Source organism: Entelurus aequoreus, linkage group LG02 (genome assembly GCF_033978785.1).
Source record: "Entelurus aequoreus isolate RoL-2023_Sb linkage group LG02, RoL_Eaeq_v1.1, whole genome shotgun sequence".
Taxonomy (NCBI): domain Eukaryota; kingdom Metazoa; phylum Chordata; class Actinopteri; order Syngnathiformes; family Syngnathidae; genus Entelurus; species Entelurus aequoreus.
In genome coordinates, this window is record NC_084732.1 from 48,636,376 (window position 1) to 48,662,531 (window position 26,156).

Here is a 26,156-nt window from a genome sequence, read left to right on the forward strand (position 1 = left end):
GACTTTATTAAATGTATTTATATTAGAAACACAACATGTGTATATAACAAAGGGTGCAAAGTCTGCAGGCGGTAGGAAACACATGGTTAAGTGTCGGGAGTAAAACTGATGGCAGTCTAAAGTTCAAGATTTTTGGAGCTCTTTGTTCAGTGGATCAGATGTTTGATGAAGCTCAGTGTCTATCTACCACCACTACTGTTTTCTGTTTATTTGTTACTGACTGTGGCAGGACAACTCTGCCTCTGTTTCACTTTATGTTGCTGGTAAATAATATGGTTGTAGTAGTAGGCTAAAGTTAAATTATTTAGTATGTACTAATTAAAGGGGCAGAGCTTTGAGACATTTTAGCTTTTATATTTTATAAGATATTTTTTTGTAAGAACCACAATTAATAAATATATTTCAGTGAATAACTTATTGTTCAAATCTGTATATAAATATGTACATAAAGTGTTGTAATTATATTGTAAAATGGATGGATGGACGTTTAAAACAAAACTGTTATTATTAAATAGTAAGTATACATTTTTTTAGCCTTTTTAGAGAAAATCAAATAATGTAGTAAATTATGCAAAGTACTCAATGATGTCATGGTGACCACGCCCATAGCCACGCCCCCACCGCCACAGGTATCTTGGCAGTTTATGGGAAACACTGCAGTGATATTATATCGAATAAGTGGATGTTTTTTAAATCCTTTTGCCTTTATTTTTTGCCATGTTTGTTGCTCTTGCTTGATTATAAAAGATGTCGGGTAGTCTGCAGTAGAGGAGCAACGTTAATATATTTTAAATATTTACTGTTTTATTGTTCATAGTTAATATTGTAAATCCCACATTCTGTATTTTTATGTACATTTGAGTGTCTTTTTCAGTAAAAAACTAAGAATGAAAACGGAATGAACTTTAGTTATTTTACTGAATTATATGACAGTCAGAATGTATATAAAAATATACAATGTGGGATTTACAATATAAATGATTAACAATAAAACACTGCATATTGAGAATATGCGTCGCTCTCCTGCAGACCACCTCCTTGATCGACATCTTTTATAATCATGCAAGAGCAACAAACACGGTGAAACATAAACACAAAGGGTAAAAAATATACACATAGTCAATATATCACTGTTCTGCCAAACTTTGCTGTCGAATTCTGCCTCGCTTTGACAATCGCTATCAGAATTTTTTTGTTCTGAAAACAAGCCCCCCCCACTCTGCCCCACAATGTTCATTGCCAGAGCTTCATATGTCACTCAAAAGTACAGATTCTAACCATTGGAATAATTTTTATAGTTTGAAAATATCCAGCAGGCCGCATTGAAATGTTACTTAGTTTGTATTATGACAAGATAGCCCAGTTAACTGCTTTTTTTTATTCAGTTTTACGAGACCCGTGTCACGTGACTTCAAACTTGACACCTCATTGGCTGGATCTGAGACAGGATCGATTGCTTCTGTCTTAATTTACTGGAAGTGAGTCTTGCATTTTGAAGCAGCAAATTTTTCGACAATGAATTTTTTTACACTGAATTTTTTTATATTGATTTTTTTACACTGAACTTTAAAACACTGGAAATGATTTTCAATTAAATATTTAGAATAATTTAATGTAAAAAATTTCAGTTCACAAAGTTCAAACGCAAAAAATTAATTTACATAAATTTAGTGTGAAAAAAAAAAAGCTTTCGTAATGAAGACACAAGTTAACCTCCATACACACTCCTCTATCACTGTTAAAGCATACCTCTCCTTGCTAAATATAATGTTAAAGTCGCAAATTGTCTCAAGAGAGCCCTTCTGCTACGTATTATCTGGCAAAACAGGAGTGTATGCGGTGTGTTCTGTGTTGTAAGTAGTTACAACGCGCACACGATCATTATAATTTGTTTATAAACAAGGGTGAACCCAGAAGCACCAAATCCGCATTCTGGGGTTAATTTGTGGCCATAAATACATGAATGACTCAATGGCGTGTGTGTATGTAGAGCCATATACAGTCGCGATCAAAAGTTTACATACACTTGTAAAGCACATAATGTCATGGCTGTCCTTGAGTTTCCAATCATTTCTACAACTCTTATTTTTTTGTGATAGAGTGATTGGAGCACATACTTGTTGGTTACAAAAAACATTCATGAAGTTTGGTTCTTTTATGAATTCATGAAAAATGTATGAAAAATTGAGTTGTTTGGCCACAATACCCAGCAATATGTTTGGAGGAAAAAAAGTGAGGCCTTTAATCCCAGGAACACCAATTCCTACCGTCAAGCATGGTGATGGTAGTATTATGCTCTGGGCCTGTTTTGCTGCCAATGGAACTGGTGCTTTACAGAGAGTAAATGGGACAATGAAAAAGGAGGATGACCTCCAAATTCTTCAGGACCACCTAAAATCATCAGCCCGGAGGTTGGGTCTTTGGCGCAGTTGGGTGTTCCAACAGGACAATGACCCCAAACACACGTCAAAAGTGGTAAAGGAATGGCTAAATCAGGCTAGAATTAAGGTTTTACAATGGCCTTCCCAAAGTCCTGACTTAAACGTGTGGACAATGTTGAAGAAACAAGTCCATGTCAGAAAACCAACAAATTTAGCTGAACTGCACCAATTTTGTCAAGAGGAGTGGTCAAAAATTCAACCAGAAGATTGCCAGAAGCTTGTGGATGGCTACCAAAAGTGCCTTATTGCAGTGAAACTTGCCAAGGGACATGTAACCAAATATTAACATTGCTGTATGTATACTTTTGACCCAGCAGATTTGGTCACATTTTCAGTAGACCCATAATAAATTCATAAAAGAACCAAGTTTAATGAATGTTTTTTGTGACCAACAAGTATGTGCTCCAATCACTCTATCACAAAAAAATAAGAGTTGTAGAAATGATTGGAAACTCAAGACAGCCATGACATTATGTTCTTTAAAAGTGTATGTAAACTTTTGATCGCGACTGTATTTATGCAGACTGGAGTGGAGCACGCTCTCGGAGGAAGGAGTAGCTTCGCTTGGAGGCGCAAAACATGATAGAGCGGAACATGGAATTAACAATGTTCTTATTTTTAACATCATCATAATTAAATAATCCGCATAGGATTTTAAAATCGCTTAATAGTGCAGCCCTAAATCAAACATATAAATAATGAAAATTATTTCATAAAATACATATTTTGATATAACATTTTACCGGTCTCTTCTTTCGCTCTCTCTGCCAGTCAGGCGACTGCGCTCTGAGCGGTCGGAGTCTCTTGCAGAAGGAGCAGGAGAAGGAGACTCCCATTGGGAAAGCCGTGAAGTGGCATAACCACTGTCATCCTCTTCCCAGTTGGAGCGGGAAGGCGTGCAACCATCTATGTAAGAAAAAACAACAATGACGGGCTATTCAACCAGTGAAAATGGAGAGAAGTCTGAAGAGATGTCATTCCATAATTGTGTGAATGAACCGATTAGCCTACTTGACAATATTACCTCTGGGGCGTTGTTGTGGGGTCGGGGGATCATCCCGCCTGCTCCCCCGGCTGATGCGGTCTGACCAGCCATCTCTCTGTGAGCGCTCAATCCTCTCACTGCGGTGTGAGTGGCTGCTGGAACTGCCTTCTCGTGTATCTAACAAAAAAGGCCGTTACCATAAACTACATTGACAACAAAGATTCAAAATATGACTACTACGAAGCATTACAAATCTGAGATGTTCAGAATTACCTCTTTCGTTCTTTCGATCTTTGCCCTTATCTCTATTCCTGTCCTCTTTAGATGAGATGAAGACGCCGTGCTCACGTCTGTCTTTCTCTCTTTGCTGGTGCCGGCGCCGGAATTCATCACTGACTCCTCCAGGACTGGAAGGTGTCTCTGAGCCGCTCATACGGTACTTCCTACTGATATGCAGAAAGGTATAGATAGTACAGATACTGTCAAATGGTACAGACTAGGGTTGTCCCGATACCAGTACTGGTACCAAAATGTATATTGATACTTTTCAAAATAAAGGGAACAACGAAAAATGTCAATATTGACTTTATTCTAACAGAAAATCCTACAACACAATAAACATATGTTTCCTATTGCACTCAAATAAAATGTTTACAAAGTTCAAATGTAAATTAAAGGGCATTAAACACATTTGGCTTTTCTTGTTGCACTCAAAGAACAATTTTCCATATTACATATAGTCTGCCATAATCAAGTATTAGGTTAGAATAGAATAAAAAGCTTTATTGACATTATATTAAATGCTTCATGATTTATGGTTGCCACTACTGGTCTGTGCTTTAAGAAAAATACAATTATTAGTAAAACCTAGAAGCAAGACTATGGATGAATGTGCACATAAGCCTTGTATCACGTAAAACACACATTTGTTAAAGATAAAGCACTAATTGTAGCAATTTGTTACAAAATTCTGTCATTTCACCTGCATCAGTTGACGCTTATTGGGCGGTATTAACACCGCTAATATTTGGCATCAAGCCAAGCAGCCGTGTACGGGTCTAAGTATCTATATGTGCACAACAGATGAGCTGGTTACCTTATGAGTAGCGTATGTGTGTTGGTAAGAATGGCATTGTGTTGGCTGAGTGACTTCAGTGAGTGAGTGGGCGGGTAAAGAGAGAGAAGAGAGGTAGCATGTGCACTGTGCTTTATGATGAACGGTTCCAGTTGTGTCCTGCAAAACTAATAATAGAGCAACCAGGTTGTCATGAATCGGCAGCATCGGCAGTCTGACTCGAAAGCGGAGTTTAGCAGATTAATTCCGGGTAAAGTGAAGGGTGTTACCCCCTACGAAAACATCCGCCGTCTGCTCCTCGAGTACGGTCCGCACCGGAGCGGAACAGCAGGACAGGTATAACAACTACATTATTACATGTCACTATTTATAACTCCTTGTGCAGATCTAAATGCCTATTATTTAAATGTTTACCTAAGTTTGAAGCAAAGATGGTAATACTAATCGCCACATTTTGCGAGGCGTGTTTTAAAGCAACACTTGCCTGTTAAAAGCGTCACACCTCCCTGTTAAAAGCGTCACTTTTATTGTTAGTTTTGAAGCCCAAAACCTCCATATTGCACTTCGCGCACCTCCTTTATTAACCAGTAGAATTTTAATTTTTTTTGCCATTCTTCCTCTCCAAGATGTTATTGCTTGTATGCCCTTTGTGTGTGCGTTTTGACACATTCAACATCGTGCGCCTCTGCTCTGTAGTCACCGCTGCACAGCGGCATTCGGATGAAAGCCCGGTACCGTCCATCCATCCATTTTCTACCGCTTGTCCCATTCGGGGTCGCGGTACCAGTATTTTTTAAAGGCAATATAGTACCAATTTCCATTAATTGGTATCGCTGTACTTATAAGTACCGGTATACCGTACAACATTAGTACAGACACAGACAAATATGTCTGTATGTACTCACTATAAAGTACTTACTTCTCTTTTTTATCTTGTGAGTTCTTTTCATCATCTTCATCATCATCTGACCCAGAGTCACTTTTATTTTCCTCCCAGTCTTTGTATGAAGACACCTTTGATTTTTTTCTGTCCCTGTCCTCACCACTGCCATCATTCTGTTCTTTACTCTCTCGTTCTTTCCTTTTCTGAGCTGCCAGCAGATCCAAACCCAGCAGAGAGGTTCGAGGTGTAGGTGCCCGAAAAACATGGTTTTCTGCAGCAGCACTCTTCTTCTTGACTATCAGTCCCCCAACTTGTGCTTTGGGATCACTCCCTTCCAGTCGGTGCATGGACTCATCGTCATTCATTATCTGTGGGAAAGAAATGGGAGAATATTTAAAAAGTAAAATACTCCATGCCCTTTAATAGGGCAAGGTTTAAACCTCTAAACAGAAATGGCCATTGGGCAATATAATTGTGTGTTTTGTCTTAGATAATAATGAACACTGCATTATTTATTCATTATCAACAATGTTTATGCCAGTCAATATTGAGCACATTTCGAGACCTTTCCCACGCATATTCCCACCATCACTAAGTGGGAAGTAGGGACTGAATCCCAATACTGTCATCCATCCATTTTCAACCGCTTTTCCCTCTTGGGATCACACTTGGGCGTAAGGCAGGGTACACCCTGGACAAGTCGCCAGCCTATCACAGGGCCAACACAGATAGACAGACATGCATTCACACGCTAAGGCTATGTCTACACTAAGCCGGATAACCCCTTAAACAAATAATTATTTAGCCTAAGCCTCGTTTCAGCCACACTTATCTATCGTTTAAGGTCCCCCTCCTTGGACAATTTTTTACACAGGTTAGTGCACTGTGTATTTCTTGAATCTCCGGCTCTTAGCTTTGTATGGACTCATTGATCGTTTACAAACTGAGTTTGGAGAGAAAGTGACGCCAGAAAGTGCTCGCCAACACAGGAAGTGACATCAGAAAGAACACGCCACAGCCAGCTTCATAATAAAGCGGTTTTGTAACTCGGAGGTAACCACTGGAAATATGAAGGCGAGTCATTAAGAACTTGCCCGTGTTTCTCCTTCCGTCTGTACAGATGCTTGTGGAAATCACACATGAATACCTTAAGAGAAAGCGATTGCAGCTATTTGGGATACAACACTTCTCAGACGGCAAGAGAACTTTCCAATGTCCAAGTCAGCTGTGATTCTACTTAGCGAAAAACTTTGTCCACTTGTCGAAGGAGAGTCAAAGAGAATGCGAGCTCCCGTGGATGTGATAAAAAAGGTACAGTGTGCTTTTTATTACCTGGCCGTCGAGTGAAGACTACGGAAAACAGCGAATGCATTTGGACTGGCAAAGAAGACTGTAACAGTTATTGTCCGCCATGTATGTCGCGGACTCAACGTCTCGCCCCAGAGTATATAAAGTCACCGAAAAAACGAATGGACAATGAAGGTGAAGGCAAAAGAGTGAGGAGTGTCAAGACCAGATATCTTGATCCCTAGTTTGATTGATGTAAAAGGTTATTTATCACATTGTTTACGTGTCTAATAAAGATTTGATTAATTTATGATGGCTCAGGTGTGATTCACTACAATAAAGCCCCACAGCACACTAAATTCCAGTTAACTGAAATACCACAACACTGGTTATTGTTCAGATAAGTTAAATTTAAGAACTTGCACACAAAGCAGAACTGGAGGTAACTATGACATGCCATTTTCCGCGCATGCGTATTAGGTCGCGTTGCGCCATTTGACGGAGGGGGTCTTAAACGGTGGCATTGTTGTGTGTGTGGACACGGATAAGGTTAGGTGGGATTTACCCTGGATAAACCTTTAGTGTAAACGGGGCCTTAAGTGTTGCCAATCAGCCTATTTATCCCTATGTCTTTGGAGGTGGAAGGAAGCCGGGGTACCTGGAGAGAACCCACGCAATCACGGAGAGCACATGCAAACGCTATAAAGAAAGACCCTCGATCCCAGGAATCAAGCCAGGGACCTTCTTACTGCCCGTGATACTATCAATAATTCCAAAACAGTTATTAGCTCAAAAGTGGTTTTAATATGTAAAATAGATAATGTCTGCAAAAATTCCAATTTGATTAAAATCCGGAAGCTATGTTATTCACTAACAAAATATACAAAACATTTAATTTATTCCCGATGCCTCAGATTAAATGTAGAATTGTTTGGCGGTAAACCGTTTATGTTATGAACATTACTAACTGAGTTCACACATACACAGTAGTTGTCTAGTTTAGGTGGGTTAAAGTAGGAATTGTGTCTCTTCCCAAAACATGTTTTTACTAATGTTAAAGTTATAACAACTACCTAACATAACACTTACCTCAAAAAGAGTGGAGTTTGTTAGCAGGTTAGCTACAATCCTGACAAGGCAACGCAGCAAGCTGGCCAACGTGTATTTCTTTCAAGATTGACGCTAAAAACTCTCACTTTAAAAGAGCTAATATCATTTTACGGGCAAAAACACGTAGTAATACTCTAACCCACGTGGCTATTACCCAACACAATGTTTTAGTGTATATTCGTACACTCAACGCGAATGTTTACAGCCGAGAGAGTCGCCATTGCTATCCCAGAATGCAACGCAGTTGGCATTGGCACAAGGGGGGAAAATACCTTTATTTAATTAAACTCTGACAACAAAGACTTCAAACTGTTAAAATAACATTGGCATGAAAAGATAAAACTCTATCAGAAAATGTATTTGAACTGTAAATGGCCAACGACGACACATAATTTCGGCACTTTTTACAAAATATGTTTTGTTCCTAATATTGCACTATGAAATTACTAACACCTCTTTAATTAATGGAAGTGAAAACGTAAATTAAGATTTTCTGCTTGCTGTGTTACCTTCACAAATGACATATGCGCAAAAACAGCGCAAGGTTGAGGATTGTAAGGAATGTGATAATCAAGTAGTTGATTTTGATTGGCTCGCCCTTAAAATGCCACCATTTGATTGGCTAGCTGTTGTTGCTGCGCATGCTCGTCAAGTAGCATCGATGCAATTGGTCGTGTGCCTTATCTGCTGATATCGCGGGGCTTCGAGTCAGGTCAGGGGTTGTAACTCCATCTACTGTGGATGTTTATCCAGTTACATGTACAACCTGTAACGCTGCACACGCTCTTGCGCGTAACTCGTGGCGTGGACTTGTCTCGACAACTAGCGTACTTTGACTTGGCGCAGTTGCTACAACTGTCTTCTTTGCAGCAATATTAAAATGGGCGATGGAATTAACGTCGATGAGAGACCGGCGAATGACTCTGGTGTTGAAGAAAAATCCAAATCGTTAGAAGATGATGTCGAGTATTACACATTAGAAGATATTAGAATCCATAACATGAGCCATGACACATGGCTCATCATCCACGATAAAGTTTATGACATCACGAGTTTCCTTGAAGAGGTAAGGCACAGCTTTTCAATTTGATTGAACTATTATTATGATGCGCTATTATTTTTAAGTTTTTGTTGCGAGACTCGGGTTGCATAATGTCGGCTAAGGCTACTTCCTGGAATTAGTCGATGGTCGTGCGCGTCATCACATGACGTGGAATGGCTGTGGAGTCCAAACTACGCATGCGCGCGTATCACACATTGCGGACAAATGTACTTCAAGTCATATTTTGTTGGTTGCGTTTCCTTTCAAACACTTTTTAGTAGTGGGTGTACAGGTCTAGATAAATACATTGGAATATCGTGCAAGAAGTAATTAGTTTTAGCATCAAGGAAGGATTTTCCTTTTTTTGCAAAGTGCCACAGCAGTAGTTTACCATTTTTTTGTACTTTTTAATTTAGCAGTTTTTGTTAGCTGCATGTTATATTCATCAAAATTATGAATAAATGCATTATTAAAATATATATTATCCTGCAAGTGCTCTGAGTCAGTGACAATGAGGTTCACATTTTGAATTTACAATTAATTGATTAACGTGGACCCCGACTTAAACAAGTTTGAAAAACTTATTTGGGTGTTACCATTTAGTGGTCAATTGTACGGAATATGTACTGTGCAATCTACTAATAAAAGTTTCAATCAATCAATCAATTGAACTACGGCAATAAAGTATATTTATCCACAATATTTTGAGTTATTGAAATGCACCTTTAATCTGTCCAATGCAGGCTGTAATTTAATAATGTAAATTGTCCACAATATTTTGAGTTATTGAAAGGTGTCTGACTTCCTGTTAAGTGACGAGCACACTCTGTGAAGAAAATCTTAACAAATTGGTAGATTTTTATTACAGAAACATTGTGTATGCTGTGTTCATTATTTTAACACAACGAATTGTAATGCAGTTGCACATGCATTTTAATTTGCTGTGTGAATTACTCAGAAACTGTCTTTTGAATCCAATCCAATTCACATATAAACCTTCCGCTATAGTTTCTTGATTAACAGTGCTTGCAAACCAATCTGTTTAACATTTGCTGACTTGAGGTCCTATTCTATGATTGCAGCATCCAGGCGGTGAAGAAGTTTTGTTGGAGCAGGCAGGTTCAGATGCAACAGAGAGCTTTGAGGATGTGGGTCACTCTACAGATGCCAGAGAGATGCTGCAGCAGTTCTACATTGGGGAGCTTCATATGGTAGGATCAAACATCTTGTAACTCTAAAAGTCCCTGCTTTCTGTTACAATACAAGACAAATCATTTTCTTTGTGTTATTGAAACATAAAATCATGGTGATCAGACTTACAGACAATGTCTAGGGAGGTTTCTAATCATTTTTCCATTGTTTTGGTGCAATTTATTAGCACTGAATAATATTATGCAAAGTAAAACCACAGCAAAATTGTATTAATGCCATTTTGACAATGTCATTCAAAAGTGGATGTTATGATATTTGCAAAGTGAGTGTTATACATTACATTTGCCACTATTCAATTTAGTCTTCTATAGTCACGGTTAAAGATGTGCCAGTCGATAGCCACCGGGCAGTTGTCGACCGGTTTTCATGAAAAAGTATTTGATTGCCATTGCCAATTAATGGCAATCCCCTCTGGCTGACACTGTATTTATTTACTCTCTAATATCTCCACACAAAGTGTGGAGCCGCTCCCATAAGTTGATAATAATTACATCCATTATGGCAAAAAATATTGCGTTTCCTAGTGTCATAAGTATTCTTATCACTGCTTGACGAGGCTTAACATGTTACACACTGAGAGCAAGCTCGGAGCAGGCATGCTAATAGCTAAGCTAACCATTAAGCTAGTTTTAAACAACACCAAGAAATAAGTGCTTAATAAACTTTAAAGGGGTTATTTTATGATTGCCAATCAACCTGCCTTTATTGACCGTGATCCTGTGTGTGAATGTGTGTGTGTTTGTGTACGTTTGCATGTTTTTGTCCGTTTGAGTGCACAACCTCCTGTTCCACCTTGACAAAAGTCAGTCTCCTCACGACGTAACTAATGTTCGATCACGCTGTGCCTCTTCCTCTTACACAGCTGGAAGTGCAGCCGCGAAGAACAAAATAAAGAAATATGACTAACACTAGCATAGAAGTTGAAATGCATCATTGAGAAGGGGCAGCAACTTCAGTGACACACTTTACTTTCACTATCTTCTGCAACCCACCAGTACGGGTAATCCTGCCCTGAATGGAGACTTGCAGGCACTTATAGACAGAACGTCTCTGTCACTGTATTGGTCGCGACTTAGAGAATCAACTCACCCACTAATTTAATCAGAAAAAGGCATTTTTATATATACATTTTTTTAACCAGACTTTTTATGTGTCTGCAAAGATTTAACTCCTCTGATATAACGCACTAAAAAAAACTCTGCAGACACTTTTTGGCGTGGAGGAATAATTAATTCCCAAGAAAAACAGCACTGGGTCCATCGTCTGACGGTGTTTTGGCTTCAAGCGGGAATATGTCTTTACATGTCAACATCTCCGTTCGGTGCCACACCAACTAAATGCCGAAGCAACTATTTCCACATCAACACCGTAGGACATATACTATTTGATATGCAGCAAATTTTTATGTGACACGTATTGAAATATCTTGCGTGACATCATGTTTTAAACTATTGTAGTGGCGATCTGTACAAAAAGTGCACTTTAATTTAGTGTTGTTTTGATAAGTCATCTTAGTGACACCATGCACAAAAGTGCACTAATAACTTGTTTTAAAATGTTTCTGACAATCTTGCACTTTCTGTTTTGGAAATGACAGGAATGTTTGTGCCACTGCTTAATAACTATTTAATAAATACAGTTTTGCTAAATTGACTTAGTTGTGATTTCCCTCTCTGCATGAAAGTTTAAAATGAGCATATATTAATGCATTATGAAGAAGAATGTTTTAATGTAGACACACAGAATCATCATACTGCTGTGATTATATGTATCAAGTGTTCATTCAAGGCTAAGGCAAAATATTGAGATATATATCGTGTATCGCGATATGGCCTAAAAATATCGAGATATCAAAAAAGGCCATATCGCCCAGCCCTAGTTTGAATTACAATTTTCGGGAGTTATGGGAATCCCAAATACACAAAAACAGGTGCAAATAGGACCTCTTTAAGATGTGTTAAGCAGCTATTAACAGGGCATTCACAAGTTGACTAATTCGTTTCTGGAGATAATAATAAAATAAAAAACAACTGTTGGTGTGTCAGCATTATCATAGCACACATTAACATAAATTGGTGGTGTCAATACTAAGGCTAGCATCAGTATATGATAGATACATGAGTGATTAGGTGGACAATTTTATTTTCTCAAAATATTTTGTGTTTTATTTCTTAATGTTCACATACACACTTAGGGAATCATTCCCTGGACAAAGAAGGACTTTGACGGCAAAAAACAAAATATATGGTTGTGGTCCTTCGCTGCACTTGTGATTAAGGGCTATATCAATAATTTATGTGATTAATTTAAATGAGTAGTAGATCTTAGTTTTTTCTATCTACTGGTTAGTTGTGTGCTACTGACTTAGTTTTTCTGAAACAGTTGTATGTAATAAAAGAGAATAAGGAACTAGTTTATTGTGTTGATATTGTTGAACTATCAACAGCACTCACCATGAATAAATATAAAATATTAATTAATACATGTGATTGGTTTTGAATCAACTGCATAAAACCCTGCTCGGAACATCCCTAGTCATGGTCTACATAAGCAAAAAAACTGCTGGTTATTTGCATAGAGGCAAAAAACCTTAAGCATTAACAGTGGTGGCTGAAGGCAACCTCCACATATACGGTAGTTTTGTGTTAAGTCCTCAAAATGGCAGTAGCTGCATTTGAAGTATCACGAGTGGTCATCACCCAGAAACTGTGTCTACCTCTGCCAACACTTTAAAAAGGTGGTTGTGTTACTCAGCTATTGGTGTGAAACGTGTGTTGCACTTGCAGTACTGTTGTTTACAATAAACTCATTATGGTAATAATGGTGGCCGTGCAGTTTTGACTTCTTACCAGACAGTGTTACAAGTTACAACATTGGTTCTGTTGCTGCTGTGCAGTGTACATGTTAATACATGACCATGTGGTCAAGGAGATACATTTTCTTTTCCACTTACTCATGAACTCCAAAGTCCAAACTATTCCAGTTAGAAAATTAACGTGTGTATGTATGTATTTATTTTAACATTTCAAAAATAACATCGTCTCGCTAATTATTGCTTCCAATTAACGCCTCATCATTATTGCGGTTTATGTAAATAAATGCCAACTAATAATTACAGAATTCACAGTTTGTACTTTTCTTGTAAGTTTGTCAGCCACTAGTGATGTAAAAGTCTTATTTATCTTTGCAGGATGACAGAAGAAAGGAAAACCTAAATGTAAGACTATCCATCTCATGCTACACTTTGTAACTTCTAAGGACAAGTTGTATGTACCAATGTCTTCATTTTCTTCTCCTACTTGATGCTGCAGAACATCCTTGCTTCAGATTCAGCAGAATCAAGGTAAGTCACGATAATGCATGCTATATGTCAATCACTTAACAATTATATCCTGTTTTACAATTATCTTAATATGGATGCAAATTATGCACATTTGTCAGGTTTGTGTTACTATTTACTAGAATAAGGAACAATGCTTGCATGATTTCTTTATTGACCCAAATTAAATACACTTTTTTTTTCCCAGAAAAAATGTTCAATATATGTTGATAAAATTATGATATACACTACCGTTTAAAAGTTTGGGGTCACATTGAAATGTCCTTATTTTTGAAGGAAAAGCACTGTACTTTTCAATGAAGATAACTTTAAACTAGTCTTAACTTTAAAGAAATACACTCTATACATTCCTAATGTAGTAAATGACTATTCTAGCTGCAAATGTCTGGTTTTTGGTGCAATATCTACATAGGTGTATAGAGGCCCATTTCCAGAAACTATCACTCCAGTGTTCTAATGGTACAATGTGTTTGCTCATTGGCTCAGAAGGCTAATTGATGATTAGAAAACCCTTGTGCAATCATGTTCACACATCTGAAAACAGTTTAGCTCATTACAGACGCTACAAAACTGACCTTCCTTTGAGCAGATTGAGTTTCTGGAGCATCACATTTGTGGGGTCTATTAAACGCTCAAAATGGCCAGAAAAAGAGAACTTTCATCTGAAACTCGACAGTCTATTCTTGTTCTTAGAAATGAAGGCTATTCCACAAAATTGTTTGGGTGACCCCAAACTTTTGAACGGTAGTGTATGTTTGATAATACAGATGTGATTTATGGTTTTTTGAAGGGAGCCGTATCTTGAACAACCGTTCATTTCAAAGAGTTTTTTAAAAGATTGGCTCGTTGTTTAAAAAAAAAAAGTATTATAAAATCATTTGTTTCTATAAAGTAAACAATTGCCGGTAACAGTTATAAAATAACAATTGGATCAGAATAATTCAACATCATTTAACATATCACTATTGATGAGAATTATTCTGAAATGTTGATAATTGAATTTAGTTTTCATTGGGAACATTCCACAATGTAGTGTATTGATAATAAGATCCCTATTTTGAATGTTCCCTCACCTAAAAAAAATGTTGCGAAAATACTGCATAAGGAAATATACAAATAATAAATACAAATTTTCCTATGAGTATGAAAAATGAAGACAAGATAAATGTAAATGTTAAATTGTAATATCCTACCTGGTGTGTGTGTACACCTGAACTAGTTTACAAAGCCACATCAGGACAATTACCCAAAATGGTGAGTCCAAATGCGGCTACGTTTTCTTTCACTCTAATTCATTTTCCTGTCCAGTCTGGTGACGCGCATATGCCTGGCAATTTTTACATAAAATGACTCGCAATTGTGAATCTGTTCTTTTAGTCCACTCAAAGTGAATCTGCACTTTTTGGGGGGAATTTTACTTATCGTTTACAATCCTTATAAGACAAGAACACGTTTTATTCTTTTTTTTGCATTCTCATTTGTAATAATCATCTCGTTCTAGGTGGCCAGCAATACTACTAATGGGAGAAATCCATTCTGCCTCCAAATCACTCTAAAAATGCATCTATAAACCTTCAATAATACTTAATTTACGTTCTGTAACATGAATAATAACCAAGTTGTAGCAACATTGTTATTGTAAGCGCAAACACTAAAGTACTGTTTTTTTGTTTAAACACATCGCCTTGCAACGGCACGCTACGGTATTAGCCATAAGCTAGCTTCTGCGTCAGCAGTTGAATCTCCTTTGAGTTTGTAATGCACAACACAATGAGATACAACACCAATCTGCACTGACTGAAAAACAAACAATCATATTACATTATAAAGTATTAGCCCATATTTAAAGGCCTACTGAAATGATTTTTTTTTATTTAAACGGGGATAGCAGATCTATTCTATGTGTCATACTTGATCATTTCGTGATATTGCCATATTTTTGCTGAAAGGATTTAGTATAGAACAACGACGATAAAGATTGCAACTTTTGGTATCTGATAAAAAAAAGGCTTGCACCTACCGGAAGTAGCGTGACGTAGTCAGTTGAACATATACGCAAAGTTCCCTATTGTTTACAATGATGGCCGCATGAAGTGAGAGAGATTCGGACCGAGAAAGCGACAATTTCCCCATTAATTTGAGCGAGGATGAAAGATTTGTGGATGAGTAAAGTGCAAGTGAAGGACTAGTGGGGAGTTGAAGCTATTCAGATAGGGAAGATGCTGTGAGAGCCGGGGGTGACCTGATATTCAGCTGGGAATGACTACAACAGTAAATAAACACAAGACATATATATACTCTATAAGCCACAACACAACCAGGCTTATATTTAATATGCCACAAATTAATCCTGCATAAAAACACCTGCGTGTTTGTTATGCTAGCTCCTAGCTCCTCTGCTAGCTCCTAGCTCCATAGAACACGCCAATACAATTCAAACACCTGATCAACACACACAATCACTCAGCCCAAAAGACCGTTTACCTAACCCAAGGTTCATAAAGCTTATATATTTTTAAAAAGTTACGTACGTGACGCGCACATACGGTCAAGTTATCGAATGTTTAGCAGCCAAGGCTGCATACTCACGGTACCTGATATTCAGCTGGGAATGACTACAACAGTAAATAAACACAAGACATATATATACTCTATTAGCCACAACACAACCAGGCTTATATTTAATATGCCACAAATTAATCCTGCATAATAACACCTGCGTGTTTGTTATGCTAGCTCCTAGCTCCTCTGCTAGCTCCTAGCTCCATAGAACACGCCAATACAATTCAAACACCTGATCAACACACACAATCACTCAGCCCAAAAGACCGTTCACATAACCCAAGGTTCATAAAGCTTATATATTTTTAAAAAGTTACGTACGTGACGCGCACGTACGGTACGGTACGTGTTATGCTAGCTCCTAGCTCCTCTGCTAGCTCCTAGCTCCATAGAACACGCCAATACAATTCAAACACATGATCAACACACACAATCACTCAGCCCAAAAGACCGTTCACCTAACCCAAGGTTCATAAAGCTTATATATTTTAAAAAAGTTACGTACATACGCAAAAAAAAGCCAAAGCTGCATACTCACAGTAGCACGTCTGCGTCTTTGTCATCCAAATCAAAGTAATCCTGGTAAGAGTCTGTGTTGTCCCAGTTCTCTACAGGCGTCTGTGTATCCAAATCAAAAGTCCTCCTGGTTAGAGTCTCTGTTATCCGAGTTCTTCCATCTTGACTGCATCTTTCGGGAATGTAAACAAAGAAGCGCCGGCTGTGTACTGTTGCGGCTGACTACGTTCGAAAAATACGTCCATTTCGCACCGACAACTTTCTTCTTTGCTTGCTCGGCTTCCTTCTTCATAATGCAATGAACATGATTGAAACAGATTCACGAACACAGATGTCCAGAATACTGTGGAATTATGAAATGAAAACAGAGCTTTTTCGTATCGGCTTCAATGTGGAAGGCATACCCGTGTTCGCCGGGCCACGTCACGCGCATACGTCATCCTCAGAGGCGTTTCGAACCGGAAGTTTAGCGGCAAATTTAAAATGTCACTTTATAAGTTAACCCGGCCGTATTGGCATGTGTTATAATGTTAAGATTTCATCATTGATATATAAACTATCAGACTGCGTGGTCGGTAGTAGTGGGTTTCAGTAGGCCTTTAATGTTTTGTTTGTACACAACTAGTTTGACAGTTGTAATAACAACATGATGTGTTGCATGTATCATGATCAATATCACAGTGACTTAGTCAATGGACAGTTGTCAGTTTGTTCCAGCTAGCCGGGGACGTTTTTTCCCCAATTTATTTTGGAAAAGCACTCCTTTTCTGTGGGCATAGCTTGGCTCCAAGTTCCACATTTCCACCGCCAAGTCACGCCGGTCCTGACTCTCTCGGCTTAAGTCTGCGCCAACATTTTACCCTCTATTCGTGCTTGCTGAGCTTCTCTAACCAGCAATTCATCTTCCGTATGTTTATTCAGGTTCAAAAAGATAATGTTGTGAATTATCAAAAATAGTCATCTTGGTCGTCTCTTAAGATATCTCCCAAGGTTAGAACACACACGCATTTGTTACCGTAAGCCGGAAGTGTGCTGGTATGGAAACGGAAATAAATGTGCCCAGGAAAGAAGTTCAGGCAAAGCTGAATATGACCAAAATACGGTAAATATTGTGCTGTACATATGACATATTGTTATGAACGTGTCTGTTTCTACAGTATACGTACATATATATAAATATATATGTTTACTGGCTGCGTGTATATGATGAGGGTTTTGAAGTACAAAACCCAAAACCAGTGAAGTTGGCACGTTGTGTAAATCATAAATAAAAACAGAATACAATGATTTGCAAATACTTTTCAACCTATATTCAATTGAGTACACTGCAAAGACAAGATACTTAAAGGCCTACTGAAACCCACTACTACCGACCACGCAGTCTGATAGTTTATATATCAATGATGAAATCTTAACATTATAACACATGCCAATACGGCCGGGTTAACTTATAAAGTGACATTTTAAATTTGCCGCTAAACTTCCGGTTCGAAACGCCTCTGAGGATGACGTATGCGCGTGACGTGGCCCGGCGAACACGGGTATGCCTTCCACATTGAAGCCGATACGAAAAAGCTCTGTTTTCATTTCATAATTCCACAGTATTCTGGACATCTGTGTTCGTGAATCTGTTTCAATCATGTTCATTGCATTATGAAGAAGGAAGCCGAGCAAGCAAAGAAGAAAGTTGTCGGTGCGAAATGGACGTATTTTTCGAACGTAGTCAGCCACAACAGTACACAGCCGGCGCTTCTTTGTTTACATTCCCGAAAGATGCAGTCAAGATGGAAGAACTCGGATAACAGAGACTCTAACCAGGAGGACTTTTGATTTGGATACACAGACGCCTGTAGAGAACTGGGACAACACAGACTCTTACCAGGATTACTTTGATTTGGATGACAAAGACGCAGACGTGCTACTGTGAGTATGCAGCTTTGGCTTTTTTTTGCGTATGTACGTAACTTTTTTAAAATATATAAGCTTTATGAACCTTGGGTTAGGTGAACGGTCTTTTGGGCTGAGTGATTGTGTGTGTTGATCATGTGTTTGAATTGTATTGGCGTGTTCTATGGAGCTAGGAGCTAGCAGAGGAGCTAGGAGCTAGCATAACACGTACCGTACCGTACGTGCGCGTCACGTACGTAACTTTTTAAAAATATATAAGCTTTATGAACCTTGGGTTAGGTGAACGGTCTTTTGGGCTGAGTGATTGTGTGTGTTGATCAGGTGTTTGAATTGTATTGGCGTGTTCTATGGAGCTAGGAGCTAGCAGAGGAGCTAGGAGCTAGCATAACAAACACGCAGGTGTTATTATGCAGGATTAATTTGTGGCATATTAAATATAAGCCTGGTTGTGTTGTGGCTAATAGAGTATATATATGTCTTGTGTTTATTTACTGTTGTAGTCATTCCCAGCTGAATATCAGGTACCGTGAGTATGCAGCCTTGGCTGCTAAACATTCGATAACTTGACCGTATGTGCGCGTCACGTACGTAACTTTTTAAAAATATATAAGCTTTATGAACCTTGGGTTAGGTAAACGGTCTTTTGGGCTGAGTGATTGTGTGTGTTGATCAGGTGTTTGAATTGTATTGGCGTGTTCTATGGAGCTAGGAGCTAGCAGAGGAGCTAGGAGCTAGCATAACAAACACGCAGGTGTTTTTATGCAGGATTAATTTGTGGCATATTAAATATAAGCCTGGTTGTGTTGTGGCTTATAGAGTATATATATGTCTTGTGTTTATTTACTGTTGTAGTCATTCCCAGCTGAATATCAGGTCACCCCCGGCTCTCACAGCATCTTCCCTATCTGAATAGCTTCAACTCCCCACTAGTCCTTCACTTGCACTTTACTCATCCACAAATCTTTCATCCTCGCTCAAATTAATGGGGAAATTGTCGCTTTCTCGGTCCGAATCTCTCTCACTTCATGCGGCCATCATTGTAAACAATAGGGAACTTTGCGTATATGTTCAACTGACTACGTCACGCTACTTCCGGTAGGTGCAAGCCTTTTTTTTATCAGATACCAAAAGTTGCAATCTTTATCGTCGTTGTTCTATACTAAATCCTTTCAGCAAAAATATGGCAATATCACGAAATGATCAAGTATGACACATAGAATAGATCTGCTATCCCCGTTTAAATAAAAAAAAATCATTTCAGTAGGCCTTTAATGTTCGAACTGGTAAACTTTATTTTTTGCAAATATTAGCTCATTTGGAATTTAATGCCTACAACATGTTTCAAAAAAGCTGGCACAAGTGGCAAAAAAGACTGAGAAAGTTGAGGAATGCTCATCAAACACTTATTTGGAACATCCCACAGGTGAATAGGCTAATTGGGAACATGTGGTTGCCATGATTGGTTATAAAAGCAGCTTCCATGAAATGCTTAGTCATTCACAAACAAGGATGGGCAAATGCGTGAGCAAATTGTCGAACAGTTTAATAACAACATTTCTCAACGAGCTATTGAAAGGAATTTAGGGATTTCACCATGTACGGTCTGTAATATCATCAAAAGGTTCAGAGAATCTGGAGAAATCACTGCACGTAAGCGGCAAGGCCAAAAACCACCATTGAATGCCTGTGACCTTCGATCCCTCAGGCGGTACTGCATCAAAAACCGACATAAGTGTGTGAAGGATATCACCACATGGGCTCAGGAACACTTCAGAAAACCTCTGTCAGTAACTACAGTTTGTCGCTACATCTGTAAGTACAAGTTTAAACTCTACTATGCAAAGCGAAATCAACAACACCCAGAAACGCCGGTAGCTTTGGTGGGCCCGAGCTCATCCAAGATGGACTGATGCAGAGAAAAGTGTTCTGTGGTCTGACGAGTCCACATTTCAAATTGTTTTTGGAAACTGTGGACATAGTGTCCTCCGGACCAAAGAGGAGAATAACCATCCGGACTGTTACAGGCGCAAAGTTCAAAAACCAGCATCTGTGATGGTATGGGGGTGTATTAGTGCCCAAGGCATGTGTAACTTACACATCTGTGAAGGCACCATTAATGCTGAAAGGTACATACAGGTTTTGGAGCAACATATGTTGCCATCCAAGCAACGTTATCATGAACGCCCCTGCTTATTTCAGAAAGACAATGCCAAGCCACGTGTTACAACAGCTTGGCTTCATAGTAAAAGAGTGCGGGTACTAGACTGGCCTGCCTGTAGTCCAGACCTGTCTCCTATTTAAATTGTGTGGCGCATTATGAAGCCTAAAATACGACGACGGAGACCCCGGACTGTTGAACAACTTTAGCTGTACGTCAAGCAAGAATGGGAAAGAATTTCACCTGAAAAGCTTCAAAAATTGGTCTCCTCAGTTCCCAAACATCTACTGAGTGTTGTTAAAAGGAAAGGCCATGTAACACAGTGGTAAAAATACCCATGTGCCAACTTTTTTGCAGTGTGTTGCTGCCATTAAATTCTAAGTTAATGATTATTTGCAAAAAAAAAATAGTTTTCTCACTTCAAACATTAAATATCTTGTCTTTGCAGTCTATTCAATTGAATATAAGTTGAAAATGATTTGCCAATAATTGTATTCTGTTTATATTTACGAATTACACAACGTGCCAACTTCACTGGTTTTGGGTTTTGTAGTTTTAGAGGTCTTTGAAGGCTACAATAGCACTCAGCCACTTTTTGCAAGCATTTTTTTAAAACTTCAGAAGCCTAAAAAAACCCAAAAAGACATGTGTGTTCTTGTCTCTCATAAAGATTGTGAATGGTAGGCAAAATCCCCCCCGCCCCCCAAAAAAAAATTATGTTCACCTTTAAAAGAGTCATTCAAAAGATTTGATGAGTGGATCAAAAATACAACAATTATTTGGGGTTTGTCTTTAAAAATATAAAATATAGATCGCCTTATATTTGCATCAATATTTTGTTTGTGATTTGTACAAGAAGATATTGAATAACATCTACAATTAAAAAACAACAATTATACACAACAGACAGTTTATTATTATTATTATTATTACTATACACAACAAACATTTATTTATCATTTATATTTCTTGGATGCATACAAGGTTACATTAGAATAAATCTTATGTTTACAAATTCACTATTTGACATGTTCATGACATCATTATTGAATATCTATTTAAGGTGTAATGTGTTTTTTGTCCTGCCCAGCAACTCCTGGACCACATGGTTGATACCCGCCATTGCTGCAACCGTCATTGGTGTCTTGTATCGCTTTTACGTCTCCTCTTGAGTGCTGCCATTCCTATCTCACATCATCCTTTTTCTGTTCATCTGGAGGCCTTGAAATGGTTGACCAAAACCACCTCACACAATCTAGCCGTCGTATCCTTGGCTACGAGGCACTTTGGTTAAATGTTTGCGTTCTCGTCAGTCGACATCCATCAAGTTCACCCAACAGAAATTTTGTTCAATTGACTGCATCCACCTTCTTGATTTCATTGTCTTTTATCTGTGTAGGTAGTTATGTTCAACTATGCATCCTTTTGACCCAGTTTGTCAGTTATTTGTCCGCCCCAGTTAGAAACTAAATTCAATGAAGATGCCATTTTTCTATATTGCATTTGAAAGATATGTTACTGCTTTGTCGTCCAAATGAAAAGCAATGGTGTCAGGCAGCATTTGATTGCATTACTCTTTTGTTTATGCAACCATTGGCAGTACATATCTTGTAATTTCCTCTGAATATAGTAGTACATTTTATTGCAAATCAAGGTAGAATATAATGTTATACGTCTATAACTTGCTCTCCTGTTTTCTTGTCGGGATCGTATGAATAATGAGCAAAACATGTATGATACAACAATATTTTACTACTTAAGTAATGGAAGTAGAAATGTTGATTTGTTTGTGATGAAGCCATATTTTTTAAATGTGTATTTTTTGATGATTAGAATATTGGCATCTGTCGACTTAAATTGCAATATTTTTTGTCTGCCAACTGGGGGACTTGAAAAGATGTCTTCTCTTGTTAAAATTTGTTGTCCACTTCATCAAGTTTTGCATAGTGGGATCACCCATTCTTTTAGATTTTCATGTCTGAATTTTCTGTAACACTACTACTTTATATAGCATTTTCTGCAACTGGACATCCATTACCTGCCTTTTAATTCCAAATAGTTTAGAAATGAACTATTAACCTGCTGCTGCCTTTATTGTGACCATAATGCACCTGCAGGCATCCACATTTATTGTGCTGACAGCTCTTTTGAATTTACTCCATGTTATTTAAAGCCTGATTGAAATAAATATTTCCAAAACATGAATGTCTAATAACTTAATTTCTGCTGACATTTTTAACAAAGTGGTGCATTTGAGCACCAGAAGTTGTCATGGTTGTGTATTTTGCAGCCAGTTAATATTTAATGCTTAAAAGTGATTCCAGTACAATAATCAAACATTAACATAAGTTGTTTTGTCTAACTTGGAGATTTTAATTATTACAACTTGTGTTATCCAACGGGAAGTTCAACTGAAACATTTCACACTTGACGCCAAGGGATATTTGCCTCCGGATAATTTTTTCCATGAAATTGTTGACCAAATTTTTGTTGGTCCTCGAGCGCTCCCTAGAGGGCTGCCAAAAATCTGTTTCTCAGCTGTGGTTCGTAGGGGCCGCAGCGGTACTCACTTGTAATACACTTTTCCACCACTTATGGCAATAATGACAATATCAAAAAACAGAAAAAGTCTAATTAAAGTCATAGAGAAGTTTCTTAACTGCAAAAATTATGACTAAAGTGGTGGGGCTGTATTTTCATTTGCACTTTCATTTTATGGACAGTTTAGTCACATTTTTGTTAATTTAGTTTATTTTAGCACTAGACATATTTGTATGTAAATGTATTTTTCGTCAGTTAAGAGTAAGAGTCCCTTCTTATGCAGCATATTTGGTTAGTACTCATTTTTCTAATCAGCCTGACGAAGCCTAAGTTTTATGTGTTAGATAAAATATATGTGTGATTAACACATTGTTTCATATCCGCTGACAAGTTTGTAAACTGTAAGAAGATTAGATAAAATGATTGAATATGATTAAAATCATGAGTAAGATGAATAATTCAGTGTAATTATTTGAGTGGGTCCTGGGCCCCTTTGTAAAAGCTGGGCCCCAAAGTCAAAAAGGTTAAAAACCCCTGGTTTAAGGCACTTTATTTTTTTAATACAATAACAACCACTTTGGAAATGAAACTTTATATTAGGAAATTAATTTATTCAAAATCCTCTCTATTTTATTGACAACATTAATAATGATGAGCAAGAGAATGAATGCCATTTGTTTTGGTGGTGATCTGCCCTGTGTTGCAGTTTCTGGAAATATTGCCCTTCCAATGTCAGCCTTCCAAAGGTTTGCTGTTGTTTAACCTTTTAGTTTGTAAACTTCTGCTGAAATGAACAAGCTAATGTAGACTTAAAAATTAAAAACACCCAAGTGTCCTCGTACAAACGCTTCCCTGCTAAATGTGTCATGTCACGAACAATACTTTCAATCCATGATGTCGAGAAGAGCTCAAAAGATAACTTGATTTTTCCTAGGTATCAAACTCAAGGCTTGCATCCCATTCTGAGGCCCGCGAAAGCCTGAAAATAATGTGTCAATAAAGCACCTAATATTTTTGATAAATGTATTCATTCTTAAAATGCTGACATAAAACTGTACTGCATGCATTTGCATAACTTTTAAACTTTAATAGTATCTGGTAATGCAACAAGATAATTCTAAGCCAGTGTTTCTCTCAATATTTTCACCAAGTACCATCTTAGAAAAAACTTGGCTACCAACACAATGAGCAACATTAAAATACAGTAGCATAGTGGGCCTAAGTGTTCATTAAAAAGAAGGTAGAGGTTTTATTTAACAAGTATATTTAATATTTTTGGCCACTGTAACATCACTCACAGTTTGAACAGTAACACTGTGTATAAATGTAGGTCAATAAAAAACTGTACTTTCATCAAATGATTCTTTGGCATACCACAGTTTGTCTGTTCCAAGCATTGTTTTTTTAATCAAAATAAATACCTATATATCTGCTTGTCACCTTGTCTTATGATTTCAAAACAAGTTATCGAACAGTTTGTTAGTACAAAAAAATATATATAATAATTTATTGGTAATATCGTAAGACGTTATAATACGTTTATATTCTTAATATATTTTCGGAATACATGCGGTCCTATATCTAAAGGGCAGCAATAATTGCAATGTGGCCCAGTATGAACAGAAGCTCAACACTCCTGATCTAGACTGAGGGCTGCCATGCAACCGTTTGATGCTCCTTCATTTTGCATGAACTACCAATGTTCTAAGGGAAATACTCTGCCCTCCACAGCAAGATCAGTTCATTGGCAGCTGTGAGACATGAGTAGCAGGTCACAAACATATTCATGCCCATGGTGAAGGAAAGTTTGCATGATAATATGCTGATTCCTAGTACCAGATTTATTTGCACTAGAATGTGTTTAGGACTTCAGCAAATTGTATCAGTATTTTCATGATATTTCCTATTGTATCCCCTAGTACTGTTTTATTTTATAGTCATTTAGCATTTTTTAACATATGCTTAAAGGCTTCTGAAACCCACTACTACCGACCACACAGTTTGATAGTTTATACATCAAAGATGAAATCTTAACATTGCAACACATGCCAATACGGCCGGGTTAACTTATAAAGTGCAATTTTAAATTTCCCGCTAAACTTCCGTTTGAAAACGTCTATGTATGATGAGGTATGCGCGTGACGTCAATCGTTGAAACGGAAGTATGCGGACGCATTGAATTCTATACAAAAAGCTCTGTTTTCATCTCAAAATTCCACAGTATTCTGGACATCTGTGTTGGTGAATCTTTTGCAATTTGTTTAATGAACAATGAAGACTGCAAAGAAGAAAGTTGTAGGTGGGATCGGTGTATTAGCGGCGGGCTACAGCAACACAACCAGGAGGACTTTGAGATGGATAGCAGACGCGCTAGCCGCCGAACTCACCTTAACTTCCTCCGTCTCCGGGCCGCCGACCGCATCTGTGATCGGGTGAAGTCCTTCGTCGCACCGTCGATCGCTGGAACGCAGGTGAGCGCGGGTGTTGATGAGCAGATGAGGGCTGGCTGGCGTAGGTGGATAGCTAATGTTTTTAGCATAGCTCTGTGAGGTCAGGTTGCTAAGTTAGCTTCAATGGCATCGTTAGCAACAGCATTGTTAAGCTTCGCCAGGCTGGAAAGCATTAACCGTGTATTTACAGGTCCATGGTTTAATAGTATTGTTGATTTTCTGTCTATCCTTCCAGTCAGGGGTTTATTTCGTCTGTTTCTATATGCAGTTAAGCACGATGCTACCACGTTAGCTCTGTAGCTAAAGAGCTTCGCCGATGTATTGTAGTGGAGATAAAAGTCACTGTGAATGTCCATTTCGCGTTCTTGACTCTCATTTTCAAGAGGATATAGTATCCGAGGCGGTTTAAAATACAAATCCGTGATCCACAATAGAAAAAGGAGAGAGTGTGGAATCCAATGAGCCAGCTTGTACCTAAGTTACGGTCAGAGCGAAAAAAGATATGTCTTGCACTGCATTCTAGTCCTTCACTCTAATGTTCCTCATCCACGAATCTTTCATCCTCGCTCAAATTAATGGGGTAATCGTCGCTTTCTCGGTCCGAATTGCTCTAGCTGCATTGAAAACAATGGGGAAATGTGAGGAG

General features: G+C 38.1%; 2 protein-coding genes across 3 annotated transcripts in view; one reads left to right on the plus strand and one right to left on the minus strand.

The window, feature by feature from the left end:
- dhx38 (DEAH (Asp-Glu-Ala-His) box polypeptide 38) overlaps positions 1-8,092 on the minus strand; it is a 33,714-nt gene extending 25,622 nt beyond the window's left edge. Inside the window, exons 1-5 of one of the 2 annotated variants that reach the window (XM_062028215.1) lie at positions 7,761-8,092; positions 5,421-5,752; positions 3,700-3,869; positions 3,466-3,603; positions 3,185-3,347 (exon numbers count right to left, since the gene is read on the minus strand). In XM_062028215.1, the coding sequence (XP_061884199.1) occupies positions 3,185-3,347; positions 3,466-3,603; positions 3,700-3,869; positions 5,421-5,749 (800 nt within the window). In that variant the 5' untranslated portion in view covers positions 5,750-5,752; positions 7,761-8,092. Of the gene's footprint in view, positions 1-3,184; positions 3,348-3,465; positions 3,604-3,699; positions 3,873-5,420; positions 5,753-7,760 lie in introns of both variants that reach the window. The other variant, XM_062028205.1, reaches the window with a different exon arrangement.
- Positions 8,093-8,419: 327 nt separating this feature from the next.
- LOC133635248 (cytochrome b5) lies at positions 8,420-22,724 on the plus strand. Its single transcript, XM_062028230.1, has 5 exons — positions 8,420-8,847; positions 9,906-10,034; positions 13,226-13,252; positions 13,347-13,378; positions 21,610-22,724. Exons 1-5 carry the CDS (start codon positions 8,662-8,664, stop codon positions 21,689-21,691), a joined length of 456 nt encoding a protein of 151 aa, XP_061884214.1. The 5' UTR covers positions 8,420-8,661; the 3' UTR covers positions 21,692-22,724.
- Positions 22,725-26,156: the final 3,432 nt, after the last annotated feature.